At 60.8% G+C, this 14590-nt stretch overlaps 1 protein-coding gene across 1 annotated transcript in view; it reads right to left on the bottom strand.

Moving 5' to 3' along the window:
• Positions 1-14293, bottom strand: part of NOL4L (nucleolar protein 4 like) — a 61962-nt gene extending 47669 nt beyond the window's left edge. The window contains 4 exon segments of the mRNA XM_075721150.1: positions 13984-14076; positions 14078-14193; positions 14196-14260; positions 14262-14293. Of these exon segments, the coding sequence (XP_075577265.1) occupies positions 13984-14076; positions 14078-14193; positions 14196-14260; positions 14262-14293 (306 nt within the window).
• Between the last annotated feature and the right edge of the window lie 297 nt (positions 14294-14590).

Here is a 14590-nt window from a genome sequence, read left to right as displayed (position 1 = left end):
ATGTCCCCAAGTGCCACCTCTGCCCGTTTGTTGAACACTTCCAGGGATGGGGACCCCACCACGTCTCTGGGCAGCCTGGTCCAATGCTTGACCACCCTTTCCGTAAAGAAATTTTTCCTAATTTCCAACCTAAAACTCCCCTGGCGCAGCTTGAGCCCATTTCCTCTCGTCCTATCGCTAACTACTTGGGAGAAGAGCCCAACACCCCCTCCCTGCCCCCTCCTTTCAGGCAGTTGTAGAGAGCGATGAGGGCTCCCCTCAGCCTCCTCTTCTCCAGGCTGAACACCCCCAGCTCCCTCAGCCGCTCCCCACCAGCCCTGTGCTCCAGACCCTTCCCCAGCTCCGCTGCCCTTCTCTGGACACGCTCCAGCACCCCAATGTCCTTCTTGTAGTGAGGGGCCCAAAACTGGACACAGCATTCCAGGTGCGGCCTCGCCAGCGCCGAGCACAGGGGGACAATCACCTCCCTGCTCCTGCTGGCCACACTATTCCTGACACAAGCCAGGATGCTGTTGGCCTTCTTGGCCACCTGGGCACACTGCTGGCTCATGTTCAGCCGCTGTCGACCAACACCCCCAGGTCCTTTTCGGCCAGGCAGCTTTCCAGCCACTCTTCCCCCAGCCTGCAGCGCTGCATGGGGTTGTTGTGACCCAAGTGCAGGACCCGGCACTTGGCCTTGTTGAACCTCACACAGCTGGCCTCGGCCCATGGGTCCAGCCTGTCCAGGTCCCTCTGCAGGGCCATCCTACCCTCCAGCAGATCGACACTCCCACCCAGCTAGGTGTCATCTGCAAACTCACTGAGGGTGCGCTCGATCCCCTCATCCAGATCATCGATAAAGAGATTAAACAAGGCTGGCCCCAAAATGGAGCCCTGGGGAACACCGCTCGTGACCAGCCGCCAGCTGCACTTAACTCCATTCACCACTACTCTCTGGGCTCGGCCACCCAACCAGTTTTTTTACTTCATGGGGGGCATCGCTGGAGGAGCCGCTACCCACCCGGGCTGGGCTCAGCAGCCTGCAGGGCCCTGGCTCTGCGCTGGCACCGGCTGGCAGGGGCAATCTTTGCCCACTCCAGCGCGGCTGGCAGCTCTCCTGGGGCCCGGGAAGCTGCCCCCGCTTCGCTGCTCCGCAGGGCAGCGTCCCCTTTCAGAGGAGGGCACGCGGGAGGGCCATGGGGCCGGGGGTGCTGGAGCAGGAGCGGGGTGGGAGGGAGCGCCGACTGCTTCCCCATCTGCTGTGTTCAACGGCAGATAAAATGCTGCCCTGGCCTTCGCGCAAGGGGCCGATACCAGCCGAATTCAGCTTCCTGTGAGTCAAAAGCTGCTTCCTGCCGGCAGAGCCCTGCCTGATAATGGCTGCACTCTGTTCTCTGGCCGGGGAGCAGACCCTCTGCCCTCGCCTCTTCTCGCGCCTCCCACATGAAAGCACTCGTCTCCGTATCTCCCAACCACAGCATCTCCCCCCTCCCCAGCACAGAGTCTCCCGGCACGTTAAACTCTAGTTTCCCGCTGTCTGCAAGGGCCGCTGTCGCCCTCGTCCCCGGGACACCTGAAAGGGAGGTTTGGGGCCAGCTGTATCGAGCTGCCCCTCAAGGTCACCTTCCCTGAGCACAAGAGAGAGGCAGCATCCCTCGCGCTGCCTGCCCTCCTGCTGCCCGCCGGCAGCGGGGCACGGCCGCCGTCCCCCAGCCAGATCAGGATCAGGGTTCCCCGGTCCCGTGCCGGAGCGAGCCGCCCCGCAGCGCGACCACGGATTCCCCGGCCCATGCCCGGCAGCGCTATCTCTGCGGCAATCTGCCGTCCCTCGCCCTTACTGTAAGCCCTTGGTGGTTCCCTCTGCTGCATGCGCAAAAGTGCCGTCACATACCTGTTTTGAGATTAGCAAACTCGGGGTTGTGTTTTCGCTGAGCACTCTGCTGCTCTTTTCTCTCTAAGGTGCCTTTCTAATTTCCTACCAGTTGTGTTTTGTTCTAAGGAAATTTCTGTTCCTCAGAAAAAAATGATCAGCTGTAACGGGGAGCGGACGTGCACAGGAAAAAGCAACCGGCACCTACAGAGGACAGAAACCGCGCCATACAGCAAGGGACGAAATCCTGCCGTGCCCTCAGAGACAACCCCGCCGGGTGCTCCAGGGGTGATCCCTCACGCCCATCTCCCCGGGCAGCCCACCGCCTCCCCGGCTGCCTCCCGCGCCCGGCACCGCGGGCACCACCGGCAGACGGAGCGGCGAGCGCACGGAGCGCAGCCCACCTCTGCAATTCCTCCTTCCGCACAGGCTTCAGTACCGAAAGAGACGTTTTATTTCAATATGGACTCTTACAACTTTTGATCAAGAAACTGTTCTTGGTACTTCTCATCTCTGGGAAGTCAGCCCTTGATTGGCTTCTATATTTAGACTTCTCCAGGGCTTTAGGAAGTTCACTCCTCATGGTATTTAGGTGTAGGATGAAAGCAGCTTTTGCGGGGGATATGTTAAACCACAGCAGGCTGCCTCTGCTAATGCTGCGAGGAGAAAGAAGAGCTAGATTCCTCGAACTTCCCTCTTCCTCTTGTCCCTCGTGCCACGGGCACCGTGCATGGCTTAGAAATGGGCACTGGGGAAATGCTAGGCTGAGAACAATATCGGCTGTACTGCTCATAATAAAAAGAACCCATCAGAAGAATATGGGAAATGCTCTCACTTACAGATTTTGCTCTTTTTTCTCCTGGAAATATTTTGCTGGGAAATTTTTCTCATAATTTCTGGTTGAAAAACGGGGGGAAAGCGGTTGCTGAAATGTTGATGATGTTTCTCCGCGCTGAGCATTTATGTCATTTTGCACAAACCACCAAGGAAACACGAAGCCCCATCCTGCACTTACAGCTACAGTCCTACTTACTGCAGTAAAACCAGCCCCGGCTCTGCTGATCAGCTGAGCTTCGCTCCAGCCCAGGAGAGTTAATTTCTCCAGGGGAAACCAAAGCACAAAGAAGAAGTCGTTTTCCCAAAGCTACGTGTTGACTCAGGCCAGGAGCCGGCGGACCGGTGTGCCCGAGGCCCCAGCCGCCAGCCTGCACTGGGTGCATTCGTGTTGTTTCCCTATCCAGAACGGTACACAATACTTTTTTTTTTTTTTTGCGCAAAGTAAATACTTCCTCGTGAGGGGGAGCCGGGCGCATTATTTTTAGATGGCAAACCAGGCTGAGGTGTGCGTCTTTCAGTGGGGGACAGGCACCTCTTACGAGCAAGCTGCTCTTTCAGCAGCCGCAGCTGAGCCATCGAGATGGGTCCAGGCCCTCGCTCTGAGCTCGGCTTATCCCTCTCCCGGCTCCCAGGGCTGGGAATGAAAACACGGCGGCCTGGGAGGGGTGAGCCTGGAAATGGCAGCCCTGCCTCCAGCTGCGGAGAGGGCCCAGCGGGGCTTTGCTGCGGGGCGCCTTGCCGGCCGGTGCCCAAGGGAGGAGGGTGGGCGCGGGGTCTGCTGGCTGGCTGCTCCCGCGGGGAACGGGGCTGCCCTCCATCCCCGGCCTGCCCGGAGCCGGGAGAAGTCCGGCAGGCAGAGAGGCTTGCTGGGATGCCTGCTCTGCCCGGGAGGCAGAGGACATTTTGCACTGCGCAGGAGAGCAGAGCTGCCTCCCTTGCGAGCGCCGGGCTGCGTGCTGGCAGGGGAAGCCGGAGGAGGAGCTGGATCTGGCACGCAGAGGTAAGCGCAGCGCTCCCCAATAAACGTGACCCCGCGCCTGCCTGCCGGGAAGGAGCGGGGAGCCGGCGCTGCCTGCGCTGCGCTGCCTGCGGGCAGGGTCACAGGGCAGGCGTGCAGGCTGTTTCGAGGGTAACAAAATACTGGGTGCCGTGGAGCAGCCTAAGCTGCCGTCGGAGCACCGTTTCTCTTGGGTTTGGTGAGAACGGCTGCTGCGACCTCGTGAGCAGAGCACCCGACTGACCTGCCCGGGGGCCGCGGTCTTCCCACCCATCAACCGGGGACCACTGCACCGCTCGGCTCTGCGGAGCGCCGTGACCTGTGCGGGACAAGTGTCGTGCCGTGCCTTGCTAACAAGGAAGGTATCACGGACGTGATTATTTGGGGATTATTATAATGTTGCAGTATTTTTTACTGTTTTGAAACAGAGTTAAAATGTGGGGTTTTTTTAATAAATCTGTAAAGATGGCTAGCAATTGCTTAACGTCATTTGGATCTCGTTTTGGGTGATTTGGGGGGGGGGGCATGCTGCAGGGGTGGGAAGAATGGCAGACTGCATTTAGAATTGGAAGAGCGTTTATATTCCATAGCATCCTGAAAGAAATCTAAAAAATATTGAAAAGAGATCGCTGTAACACAAACTCGGCACACGTTTAGAGCTGGCTTTTCCTTGAAGTAACTTATCGCTGTGAGCAATCTCCACAGCGCCGAGGCACTAATCTAAGAAAGATCACCACCAAAGCAAAATCTTTCCAGTTGGAGGGGGACAAGGCACTGTAACAAGTGATGAGGTTACCTGTCACAGCAAGGTGACCCCTCTCTTCCTGGGAAAAGACCCAGCAGTCTTAGGGCAGCCGTGTGACACCAGCATACCTACAGCGAGGACACGGTGATGTCAAAATGAAACTACGTAGGAGGAAGCGCAGAGCAGCAGCGGCAGTTCAGCTCTTCGGTGGCAAGCGAAATTATGTAAAATAAGTTACAAATGATGCTACAGTGAATCAAGGTCAGGCCGGGCTGAGCTGGAGCCCTGGATGCACGGCATCCTGGTGTCAGCTCCCTGTTCCCTGGCAATTCAGAGTATGTGGGCCACAGCCGGAGACTCCCACAGGAACAGCGAGATGCGCCTCTAGGAAAATGCTGACAGCTCAGCAGCCGTTCGAGGGGGATAAAAGGCCCACAAGCCCTCGCCTCCCAAAACCCAGCCTTCTCGCCAGGTAAGGGCACTGCGGGACTCGAGCCGTGCCGTGCCGCCGTGGCTTCACTGCAGCCCGTCCCTGATGCCGGAGCCTGGAAAAGCCCATCTCCCGCTTTACACCCGAGCACGACCACGTCGCTTGCTGCTGCTCCCTGGGAGCGCACGCCGGCTTCCATACCGCTGCCCCTTAAATGCGGACGGTGCCGAACCCTGACGGTCACGCTGGACTCCATCACCCCCTCTCCCAAGACACGAACCCAGCAAAACGCACGGCAGCTACCCTCGGCGAGAGCAGGCGCCTACCGTTGTCACCGCACGCATTTATTCCGGGCTCTGCCAGGGTGGGGGGTCCCATACAGAGAGTCGGGGGGTGCAGGGGAGAGATGTTGATGGAAATCTGCTATGCCTCTCCCTGCACTCAGGTGAACACCCTCTGTATTCTGGATATTTCCACCATAACCACACAAGGTGGATCCCAACTCTTCCAAAATCCGAGCTCTGACTTGTAAATAACACCCAGGAAAGCTTCCTCATTAACCCAGGACGGCCAACTGGATTTTTCTGAGCTCTTGGCTGAGAGTACGCGTGGGGGGAGCCGGAGCCAAGCACGTTCTTTAGCGCTCAGTCATGGTAATCCGTCCACAGAGACCCCTCTCCCAGTCCTGACGCAGGCCAGCAGCATCCCATCGCATCTGCTCTAACAACTGCCACATCACCGCGGGTCGGAGTCACGGGTCACACGGAGCGGCCGCACATCGGCGTGCCCGCGCTCTTCCCTGAGTCTGGGTCTCCAAAGAGGGATGCTACTGGGAGCGGAAGAAAGGGAGAGCAAGCCAAACGGGGCAGGGAGGCCAGACAATTAATATAACCTGCCCTCTGCGTGAGGACTGAATTGGCAGCTGACAGGTTATAATCTGTGCAAGCAGGATCTTCACGGGAGAGGTGAAGGCTCCATTGGGGGCCAATTGGATGGCTAATTAGGAGGACAAAGCGGAGGATTCGTGAAAATGTTTATGAAACAGTGCTTGGCGAGGGAGCCTCTGAGAAACGCTCACCAGAGAGGAGTTGGTTTTGGTTAGGAGGAGGAAACGCGAGGGTGAAACAGCAGAACTGAGCACCAAGAGAGAAAATAGCAATGCAAATGTCTGCAAGAGGGACAGGGGATTCCCAAGTGCAGTGCAGAGGAGTTCAGGGAAGGACCCTATGACATATAATTTTTCTAGAAATACGTGGGCCACATCCTCCCTCTTCCTCCTCCCTCCCAGGTCCCCACCCCTGTGACCAAAAAAGCCGGGGCAGCGCGGAGCAGCCCCTCGAGGTAGCTGGCAGGCAGCCGCCGCAGCCAGCCAATCGCCGCTCCGCTCGCCGTGCAGAGAAGGGCACAAGGAAAGCAATTAAACCGAAGCTTTGATTAGGACTCACAGATGACTGCTTGTGTTAGAAACGCCTGAGCTTCTTTAAGCGTCTTGGCGGTGGCTGGGGCCGGCCTGAGCCCCCATCCCCTCCTCGGCGCGTTGCTGCTGCAGCAGGAGCGTGACTGATGCTCTCTGTCCCACACACGGCTCCGAGAGCTCAGAGGTAGGAACCAGTTGCTAAGAGACAGGACTGTACTTTCCAGCCCACATCCAGACCTTTGTCACCAGCTCAAGGGCTTTCTGCTGGATCAAAACGCCCGACGCAGGTGAGCGGGAGCAGGCAGGCCTCCTCCCAGCCCGGCAGAGACGCCCGGTCCCGGCTCGGGGAGCCGCACCGCCGGCATCCAAACTGACGATGGGAACGACAAACCCGAAAGCGTCCCCCAGGGACCAGCTGCCCTGGGCTGGCTGCTTGTCCCAGTGCTGTGAGACTGCAAACTGGAACACGCTCTCGGTAACTGGGCACCAGCGCGGACGGTACCCGCAGCACCAAAACCCAGAGGGTTCTGGATGTCCTGACAGCGTGGATGAGTGGATGACTCAGGGTTTGCTTTGCATTCCCTCCTTCAAATGCAAGCCGAGAGAGGAGTCCCAAACGTTATTCTCCCTTTTTGTTTTTTTTGGGGGGGCTGCCTGATGAGTCTGAATTCATTTTTAGCCCAGGGACTCCCGTAACAGAGACCCGTCGCCGCATCTGGCAACCGGAAAGCCCAAACTCTGAGCCACAAAGGCTGGCTGTTACCCCGTCTTCCCCAAACACCCCCCCCCTCGGTGAGGGACGGGTCCGCGGGAGCCACTGGCATTGCCTCTGCCTGTGTCGGAAGGCAAACGCATCCTCCCGGGCTGCCGAGCCGAAGCAGGGCAAGGACGGAGAGAAACCATTCACACAGCCTCTCGGTTTCCCGACCGTCAGCCCGTGAAAGGCCCTGCACCGCGCCGGTAAGACACAACCAGCCTGCGCTTAACTTCCAATGACCGCTGCCTTAATCTCAGACGCGCAGGAGAGCAACCGTTACGCCAAACCTCTGCTCTTACTGTCTGCTCCCGTGTACACGCACACGCAGTCTGCAGCTACTCCTCCTCAAATGCATTGCTACTCTTTGGCACCAGCCATGGCAGCGGAAGTCAGCAGCGTTCCAACGAAGACGACGACTTTGGCCAACAGGTACCTGCCCTCGCTACAATCAGCTAATTAAACCAGACACCGAGACTCAGTGGTGGCTTCGGCCCATCTTGATGCGATTCTTCAGAGGTGGGCACAGCTAATACGAGATCAGGGGCAGGTAATTGCTCATTTGCACTGAAGAAAGAGAGATGAACATGCATTCCTCTAGCACGGCAATGCAGACAAGGTTTTGTGAGCGCAGAGCACCCGCGCGGGCCGGGTGAATGGACGCCCACCCCGCCGACCCTCCTCAACGCCGCTGTGCTTTCCCTGCCACTCGTCTGTCCACGGCGTAAGTTCACAGAGTGCTCATATCAGGCCTAACGTAACAGCAAAAACAAAACTGTAGAAATGATCTTAGCCGGAGACTATCGCTGAGAATGGTTTGGACAAAGAGATTCTTGCGAAAGTTCTCACCGAAAGGAGCGTAGCCACCTCTCTGGGGCTCTGCCGCCGTCCTCAGCGACCAAATTCCCCTGCCTGCTCGTGGTCAGAGCAAGCCCCTCTGAGTCACGGCCCGCGCGCTGAGCTGAGCGAGCAGCCTACGTCTGGCTCTTGCACGCAGTCCTCCCAGCTCCTCGCTAATTCAGGGCCCCGGTGCTCGGACCCCTCTTCCTTTGCGACGGTGGGACGTAGCCTGAGGGGTCGGAACAACGGCGCCTCATCAGACCCGGATTCTTTCCTTCCCATTTTAGCTTCGTTTAACAAGGCCTTGCAGAGCTGTGCTTTCTTTGCTTTTTTACCTCCTTCAGAACAATACCCACCGAGAACCACAAATCTGAAAGCAATTGTGGGGTGAGGGAGACAACTTTTGGATGAAAGCTATCCAAAAAATGCCGTTCCTTTCAGATCAGCAACGCCGCCGATGTTTCTGGAATCACGCAGGATGCGCAGCGTAGATGGCAGAGAGATTATTCTCTTAGAAACTGTTCAGACCTGTGTCAGGGGACTGGGACCGGGAGGAGCGGTGGGATGCGGGACCTTTGACCAAAGCCAGTCCCCGAGGCTGCGGCGCTCCGGGGATGGTGGTATCTCCCGCCGGAGCTGCACCACGTGTGCCGTACCGCAATGCTAATGACCACGGTGGGGCTGCCTCGTAATCAGGCTTGTGGTCTTGGCAGACAAAAAAGCAAGGACTGAAATAGGTGCTGGTTTCCCCCCTTATCCCTAGAAACGGCTTCAGCAGGCTGCCCCGGAGGGGTGGGAATGGGCAGGAGCTGGAAACGGGCTCTGCTGCCAGATCTCCTGCTCCCGGCTCGCCGAGGAACTTCGTTCTGCCAGTCTGCGTAACTGCAGCTGGTCAGAGCTCTTTAAAGGCACCTTGCAGAGGTACTGCAGGCTCTTGCTGCTGCCCGGTGAGCTTAAGCCAGCTCTCAGGCCCAGAGGACTGGGTATCGCTGCTGTGACTCTTTCCACGAGCCGCTTCAGAAGTAAAAACTGCGGCCGATGCGCAAATTTGGAGCTGAATCCGGAAGGGATGTTGATGCAGGAGACTTTCTCTAGACTGCATTGGATGGGACCAGGCACCCGGGCCAGCATCGTGCCGGTCTCCTAAGCGCACGTTTAAATGTAAACCTGCCATCGGTTCAGCGCCTTGGAGAAGGCAGCGCTGGCCCGCGCGCTCAGGGGTAGGCTGTTTCGCAGCAGGTGAAGGCTCTGTATGCTCCAAGCAAGGCTTGTGCTATAGAAGCCATAGACAATTTCTCTGATAATACCCTTTCGCCTTGTCTAAGGCTCTTCTGAATGGTCTTGATTTATTTTTTTTTATCACTTGAAGTCCGCAGAAAGTCTAAGTGGTTATTCACACAGTGAAAACCTTCTCTTGACTAATGTTCTTAGAGGTTATAGATGTGCAGCTTTTTGGGGCACTGAATATGGGCATTGAAGGGTACTTGTACCAGGAAAAATGTAGCCTCTATTAGCTGTCGGAGCAGCATCTTTCCGACATGCCCGGCTTCTCAGCTCAAGCGTTCTGCCACTGTGCTGCGCCGTCCCAAGGCCTGGCACGGCGGCTTTCACACCACAACGCTCCCCGTCTCTGGAGCTAAAGCGTGTTTAGGGATAGGCCGTATTGTGAGATTTAGCCGGCGTCCCGTGTGATGTTTTGCCTGCTGTTGGCGAAAGGCCTGCATCCATTTTGCTTTTTGGTCCCGTCAATATTCTTTACAGCGCTCCCGCCACTATAGGACCTCTCCTCGGGTTGAGTTTCACCAGGCACGACTGTGAAATTATTTTGAACGTCTGGCTCCGGGGGAGCCCGCACAGGTGAGCTGTACTTGTACAACAACAGCCACCCACCCACACGAATGTCCTCAGCCTTTCCGTAATGCCTACAAGAACCCCAGGACCTCGCGACAGCTCCGCAGGGGACGGGGAGAGAGCAGGAAAGCAAAATCGAATGCGGGCAGCGCTGCAGAGGCTACCCAATCCCCGAGCCTCTGCAGAGTCCCCGAAGGGCCGGCCTGACGCCAGGCTTCCCCTGCCTCGTCCCGCAGTGCTCCAGCCCGCATCACGGGCTGCCAGGATGAATCCGTCCTGCGAGGCCGGCCGCCGCTCCGGAGTTGTGACAAGCTCCCGGCGCGCACGGCCAAGTGCGGCATTGATTTAGAGAGCGCGCACAACCGCTCCCGCAGCTAACGCCCGAACCGAAGTCTGAGGCTGACCCTCCCCTGCACACCCTGCTGCTACAGCCGAAGCCGTCTGCATCGCCGGTCGTCACCAAAGCGCTGCCCGCCTCCCTGTGCCCTGTCTCCATCTCACGCTACGTTTGTACGAGAAAGACTGTCTAAGCGATGCTAAATGCTTAGGACAAGAGGGACGCGAGATGATAACGAACTGCATCTTAGCACCTTGTCACGAACAAATTCTCCCACAGTTCTTAGCAAATCCGGGGAGAAAGGAGAGCGCTGCGCATCCAGTCCCGGGGTTCGGTCCGGCCCGTGGATAACGAGGTGTTTCACACCTCAGCGCGCGGTAGCCACGTGAAAGAAGGGCAGATCTGGGCGCTTTGGGCCGTACCCATTGTCTGTGCTGCAGCAGCACACAAAGATACCGTCCTCCTCCTCCTCCTCCTCAGTACAGCCTAAACGCGTTTTTTTCCCCACTCCCTGACCTAAAGGACGCGGCATCCAGCCCCTACGCGAATAGGGCGGTCGGACAAACAACGTCCTGCGCTGCTAAACCTCACGTGCCTATCTGCGTAGGGTTTTTTTAATTGTACGTGTGAAATGTCCAGCATCTTTGGGACGTTCATCTGGGAAAAAGAAATCTGAACAGTCTCCGTGCCAGACATCCGTCCGCACTGCTGTTCCTATTCCCAGTGCATTCTTTGAGAAGACCACCATCTGCTCTGCCCACCACCTAAGGCAGATGCCCCCTTCTCCGTGCACAGTCCCAGCTCTCAAGCCACCCAAATCTGATTAGGCCTGTTCTGATGAGAGGCCTGGAGGAGGGCAAGGGAAAGTTACTCAGAAGAGAAAATAATAACCCCACGTTAATTACGTTTTCGCTACAGATGCGCGCAAAATACACAAACCAGCTCAGGATGCGTAAGCCAAGAGGAACAGCTCTACCGGCTTGCTGCTGGGGGGATTGTTATTTTTTGGGTTTGGGATTATTATTATTAGTTTGTTTTCCCAGAGGAGGAGCGGCCCCGGCCCTGTCAGGCGAAGGAAGGCTCTCGTCCCCGCTGCTGCCCTCTACGCGCTCTTTCCCACCCCTCTCCTAGCCTTCGCTCCCGCTACCTTGGATTTCCTGCAGCGACCGCAGGTACGGCGGAGCGGCGCGCGCCCTCCCGCCTCCCCCGCCGCCGCGCCCGGGCCGCGCGCGGTTTGCCTCCCCTCAGCCGTGGGACGGTCCCGAGCACGGTGCTCCTCCGGCAGATGCGCTCGGAGAAGGACGAGCGGACAGGACGAGCCGTGTCGGGTTGCTGAGGAGCCCAGCCAGGAGAAAGCAACCGAAACGCCGCTCCAGAAGTATTTGGGAAAAGCGGCTGAACGGGCGTTAAACCAGAATACACGCTTTGCTGTCGAGCAAGAAGCTGGGATCGGCTTCGTGAATTATTTGACTGCACGCACGAGAGAAATGAAATACACCCACAAACCCAGCCCAAACCACCGAGGACGAGGAGAGCGCTGAATTATCAGGAGCTGAGGAAAATCCTGTCAAGTTATCTCTAAATTTGAGAGCCACTTCAGGCAAAAGCAAAACGCAGCAACTGCATCCGTCTGAAATGGTCCACGGGATTCCCGGCAGAGGGGGGGCACGGTGGGGCCGGGGAGGGCCGGGACAGAGGGGCCAGGAGGCAACGACTTGCACAGACTGGGCGCCGGAGGATTTTGGGGAGCGCAATGACCGGGCCGTCCCTGCGGCCAGCGGCTCTGCGAAGCATTCCCAGCCCTAACGTCCGGCAGGCTCTGGGAAATAAGCGGTATTGCCCCTCGGAAAACGCAGTTGTCCCCCGAGGGCATGCCTGCTTTTTGTTCGCCGCTTTACGGGCGCCTGGGTGTATCTCCTATCTGTAGCCTGCAGGGACTCTGCCACGGAAAGACGCGGGGGCCTAGACACGCTCCTCGCTGAAACTTCATCTGTGCAGAAGCCCTTTGGGAATACGCGGGCTTGCGCCGGCCTCGTTGAGCTGCTGACCCTGGGGACTCCCTCACGGACAAAGGGGAGGGGGGCGTCTAGCTAGCAGCAGGGTCGAGGGAGTCTGGCTCGGCCTCTCTGGGGGTACCATGACTCTGCAGCATTTGGAAGATCTGGGATAGAGTCGCCGGCTGGATGGAGAGGACCCGGGGGAAGCGCCGTATCTGCGGAAGGGGGTACGGCTCCTCAGCCGCCCTCGGCAGGGGCTCTTGGGGGGTGGGGGGGGAGCGGGAGAGGAGGGCTGCGAAGAGGTCTCGGGAAAAAAAATGGCAAAGAATTTTTTTGGGGCATGGCATGGGGGAGGGGGGCTGCAAGGGGAGAAAGAAAGGCGCCTCTGAGCACCACGAAGGGAAAGGGAGAAATAATGACCCTTCCCCCTCCCCCCCAATAATAAGGCAGACCAGATGGGAGGTAAATAGTGCGTTTAGAAGCATTTGCCACAGATGGGCTGCCCTCAATGGAAGCATCCTCCAGCCACATCAATGCTGGAGTCTGTGTGTGCACAGAAAACACTGCACCCTTTAGAGCCAGCGGCAGCAGCAGCAGCAGCAGCGGGGAGAGGGGAGGGACGGGGAGGGGAGGGAGGGGAAAAAAAAAAAAAAAAAAAAAAAAATCCCTCCCGGGGCCCTTCTGTGCCCGCTGGCCCGGAGCCGTCCCCGGCGGGGCGCCGGGCCGTGTGTGTGTGTGTGTGTCCCCGGGGCAGCGGGGCCGGGGGCAGCGGGGCCGGGGGCAGCGCCGGGCGCACCCCTGCGCGCAGGGGCCGGGGGCCGCGAAAGTTGCGCGTTTCCCTGCGCGCCGGGGCGCGGGGAGCGCTCGGGACGGGAACAATGGGGGCGGCGGGGCAGCCCCGGGCGGGGGGGCGGGCAGCGGGCGGGGGGGAGGCGGCCGGTGCGCCCCGCGCTGCCGGCCCGGCGGGCGCCGAACAATGAGGCTCCGGCGGGGGAGTTTCCCGGGACGGCGGCCCCGCGGGCGGGCGGGGGGGGGTGTGGGGGGCTGCCCTAATCCGGGCTCTGCCGCTGCCCGCCCCCCCCCCCCGCCCCCGGGACACCGGCTGCAGCGGCCGCGCCGGGGCGGGCAGCGCCGCGGGACGCCGGGGCCGGGCGAGCCGGGCTGGCCCCGCTCCGCTCCGCTCCGCTCTGCGCGGCGGCCGGGGCGGGCAAGGGCGCGGCGGCGGCGGGGGCGGGCGGCGGGGGGGGGGGGGGGGACACCGGCGCCCCCTCCCCGCCGCTCTCTGCCCTTGACTGCAGCCCCGGCCCCGGCCGTGGGGCGGATGGGAAATGCCGGGCGAACGTGATCGGACGGGGCGGGGGGCGGGGGGGCGGCGGGGGCCGCACCGGGCGGTGGCGCGGTCCCGTGTGTGTGTGTGTGTGTGTGTGCCCCCCCCCGCCGGGGGCAGGTGCACGGCGGCGGGCGTGGGGCACCGCCGCCCCCCCCCCACCCCCCCACCCCCCGCACCGCCCGGGGCCGGCGGCCCGCACCCGGATGGGACAGGGACGGGGCGGGGGGGGGGGGGGGGCGGCGGAAGGTGCGAGGCTCCGGGCGGGCGCCTCTCGCCATCCGCACCCCGGGGCGGCGGGGGGCGCGGCGGGTGCCCCCGGGAGGCGCGGGGGCTGCGGGAGCGGGCCGGGCCCCCCGCGTCCGCGCCCCGCATGGGGCATGCGCCGCTCCCGGCGGCGCGGCGGGGCTGGGCCGCCCGGTGCTGACGGGACAGGGCCGCGGCGCGGTGGCGGGGGGCCCCGGGGGTGCCCGCCCCCGCCCCGGGCAACCCCCCCCCACCCACCCACCTCCCCCCGCCCGCACCCCCGGGGAGGACAGACAGACACGGACAGGCAGGCAGACAGACAGACACAGAGCCCCCGGGGCACGGAGCGCACTAACCGTTCCCGTTTTCACCGGCACATATACCACCACTTGACCCATCTTCGTCGCCTCCCTGGTGCCGTTTCCCAGGCGGAAGCCCTTGGACCGGACCCCAGAACTGGAACTTGCCTTTCTCCCCCCCGCCGGAGCCGCCGCCGGAGCCGGATCCCCCCTGCAGCACCTCGGCGATGCGCTGGTACTTGCTCCGGGTCACCGTCTTGGTTTTGCCGAGTCCCCGTAGGTGCGCAGGCACCAGTCCCGGAACTGCCGCCCCAGTTCGCTGTCCCCGGGGCGGGCTCCCCCGCAGCAGCAGCGGCGGCTTCGGCATCGCCCGACCGGCGGCGGCGGCGGCGGCGGCGGCAGCGGCGGCGGCGCCCTGTCCCGGAGCGGGCGGAGGGTCCGGGCTGCGGGGGTGGGATGCAGCGGGGAGGGTGGGATGGGGGTTTTGGGAAGGGAGGGGAAAGGGGGGGCGGAGGGGAAAGGGGGAAAGGGGGAGGGGGGGGGGGTGGTCGCGGCGGGTGGGCGCCGGGGCTCGGACAGCGACCGGGCGGAGGGGAGGCACCGGCGGGCGCCAGCAGCAGCAGCAGCCGCTCCTGTCACAGGATCACAGGCGGCTCCGGCTCGG

Source organism: Pelecanus crispus, chromosome 14, assembly GCF_030463565.1.
Source record: "Pelecanus crispus isolate bPelCri1 chromosome 14, bPelCri1.pri, whole genome shotgun sequence".
In the NCBI taxonomy this organism is placed as follows: Eukaryota; Metazoa; Chordata; class Aves; order Pelecaniformes; family Pelecanidae; genus Pelecanus; species Pelecanus crispus.
The sequence above is the reverse complement of the archived record's forward strand: the minus strand, read 5'-3'. Positions and strand labels throughout refer to the sequence as shown.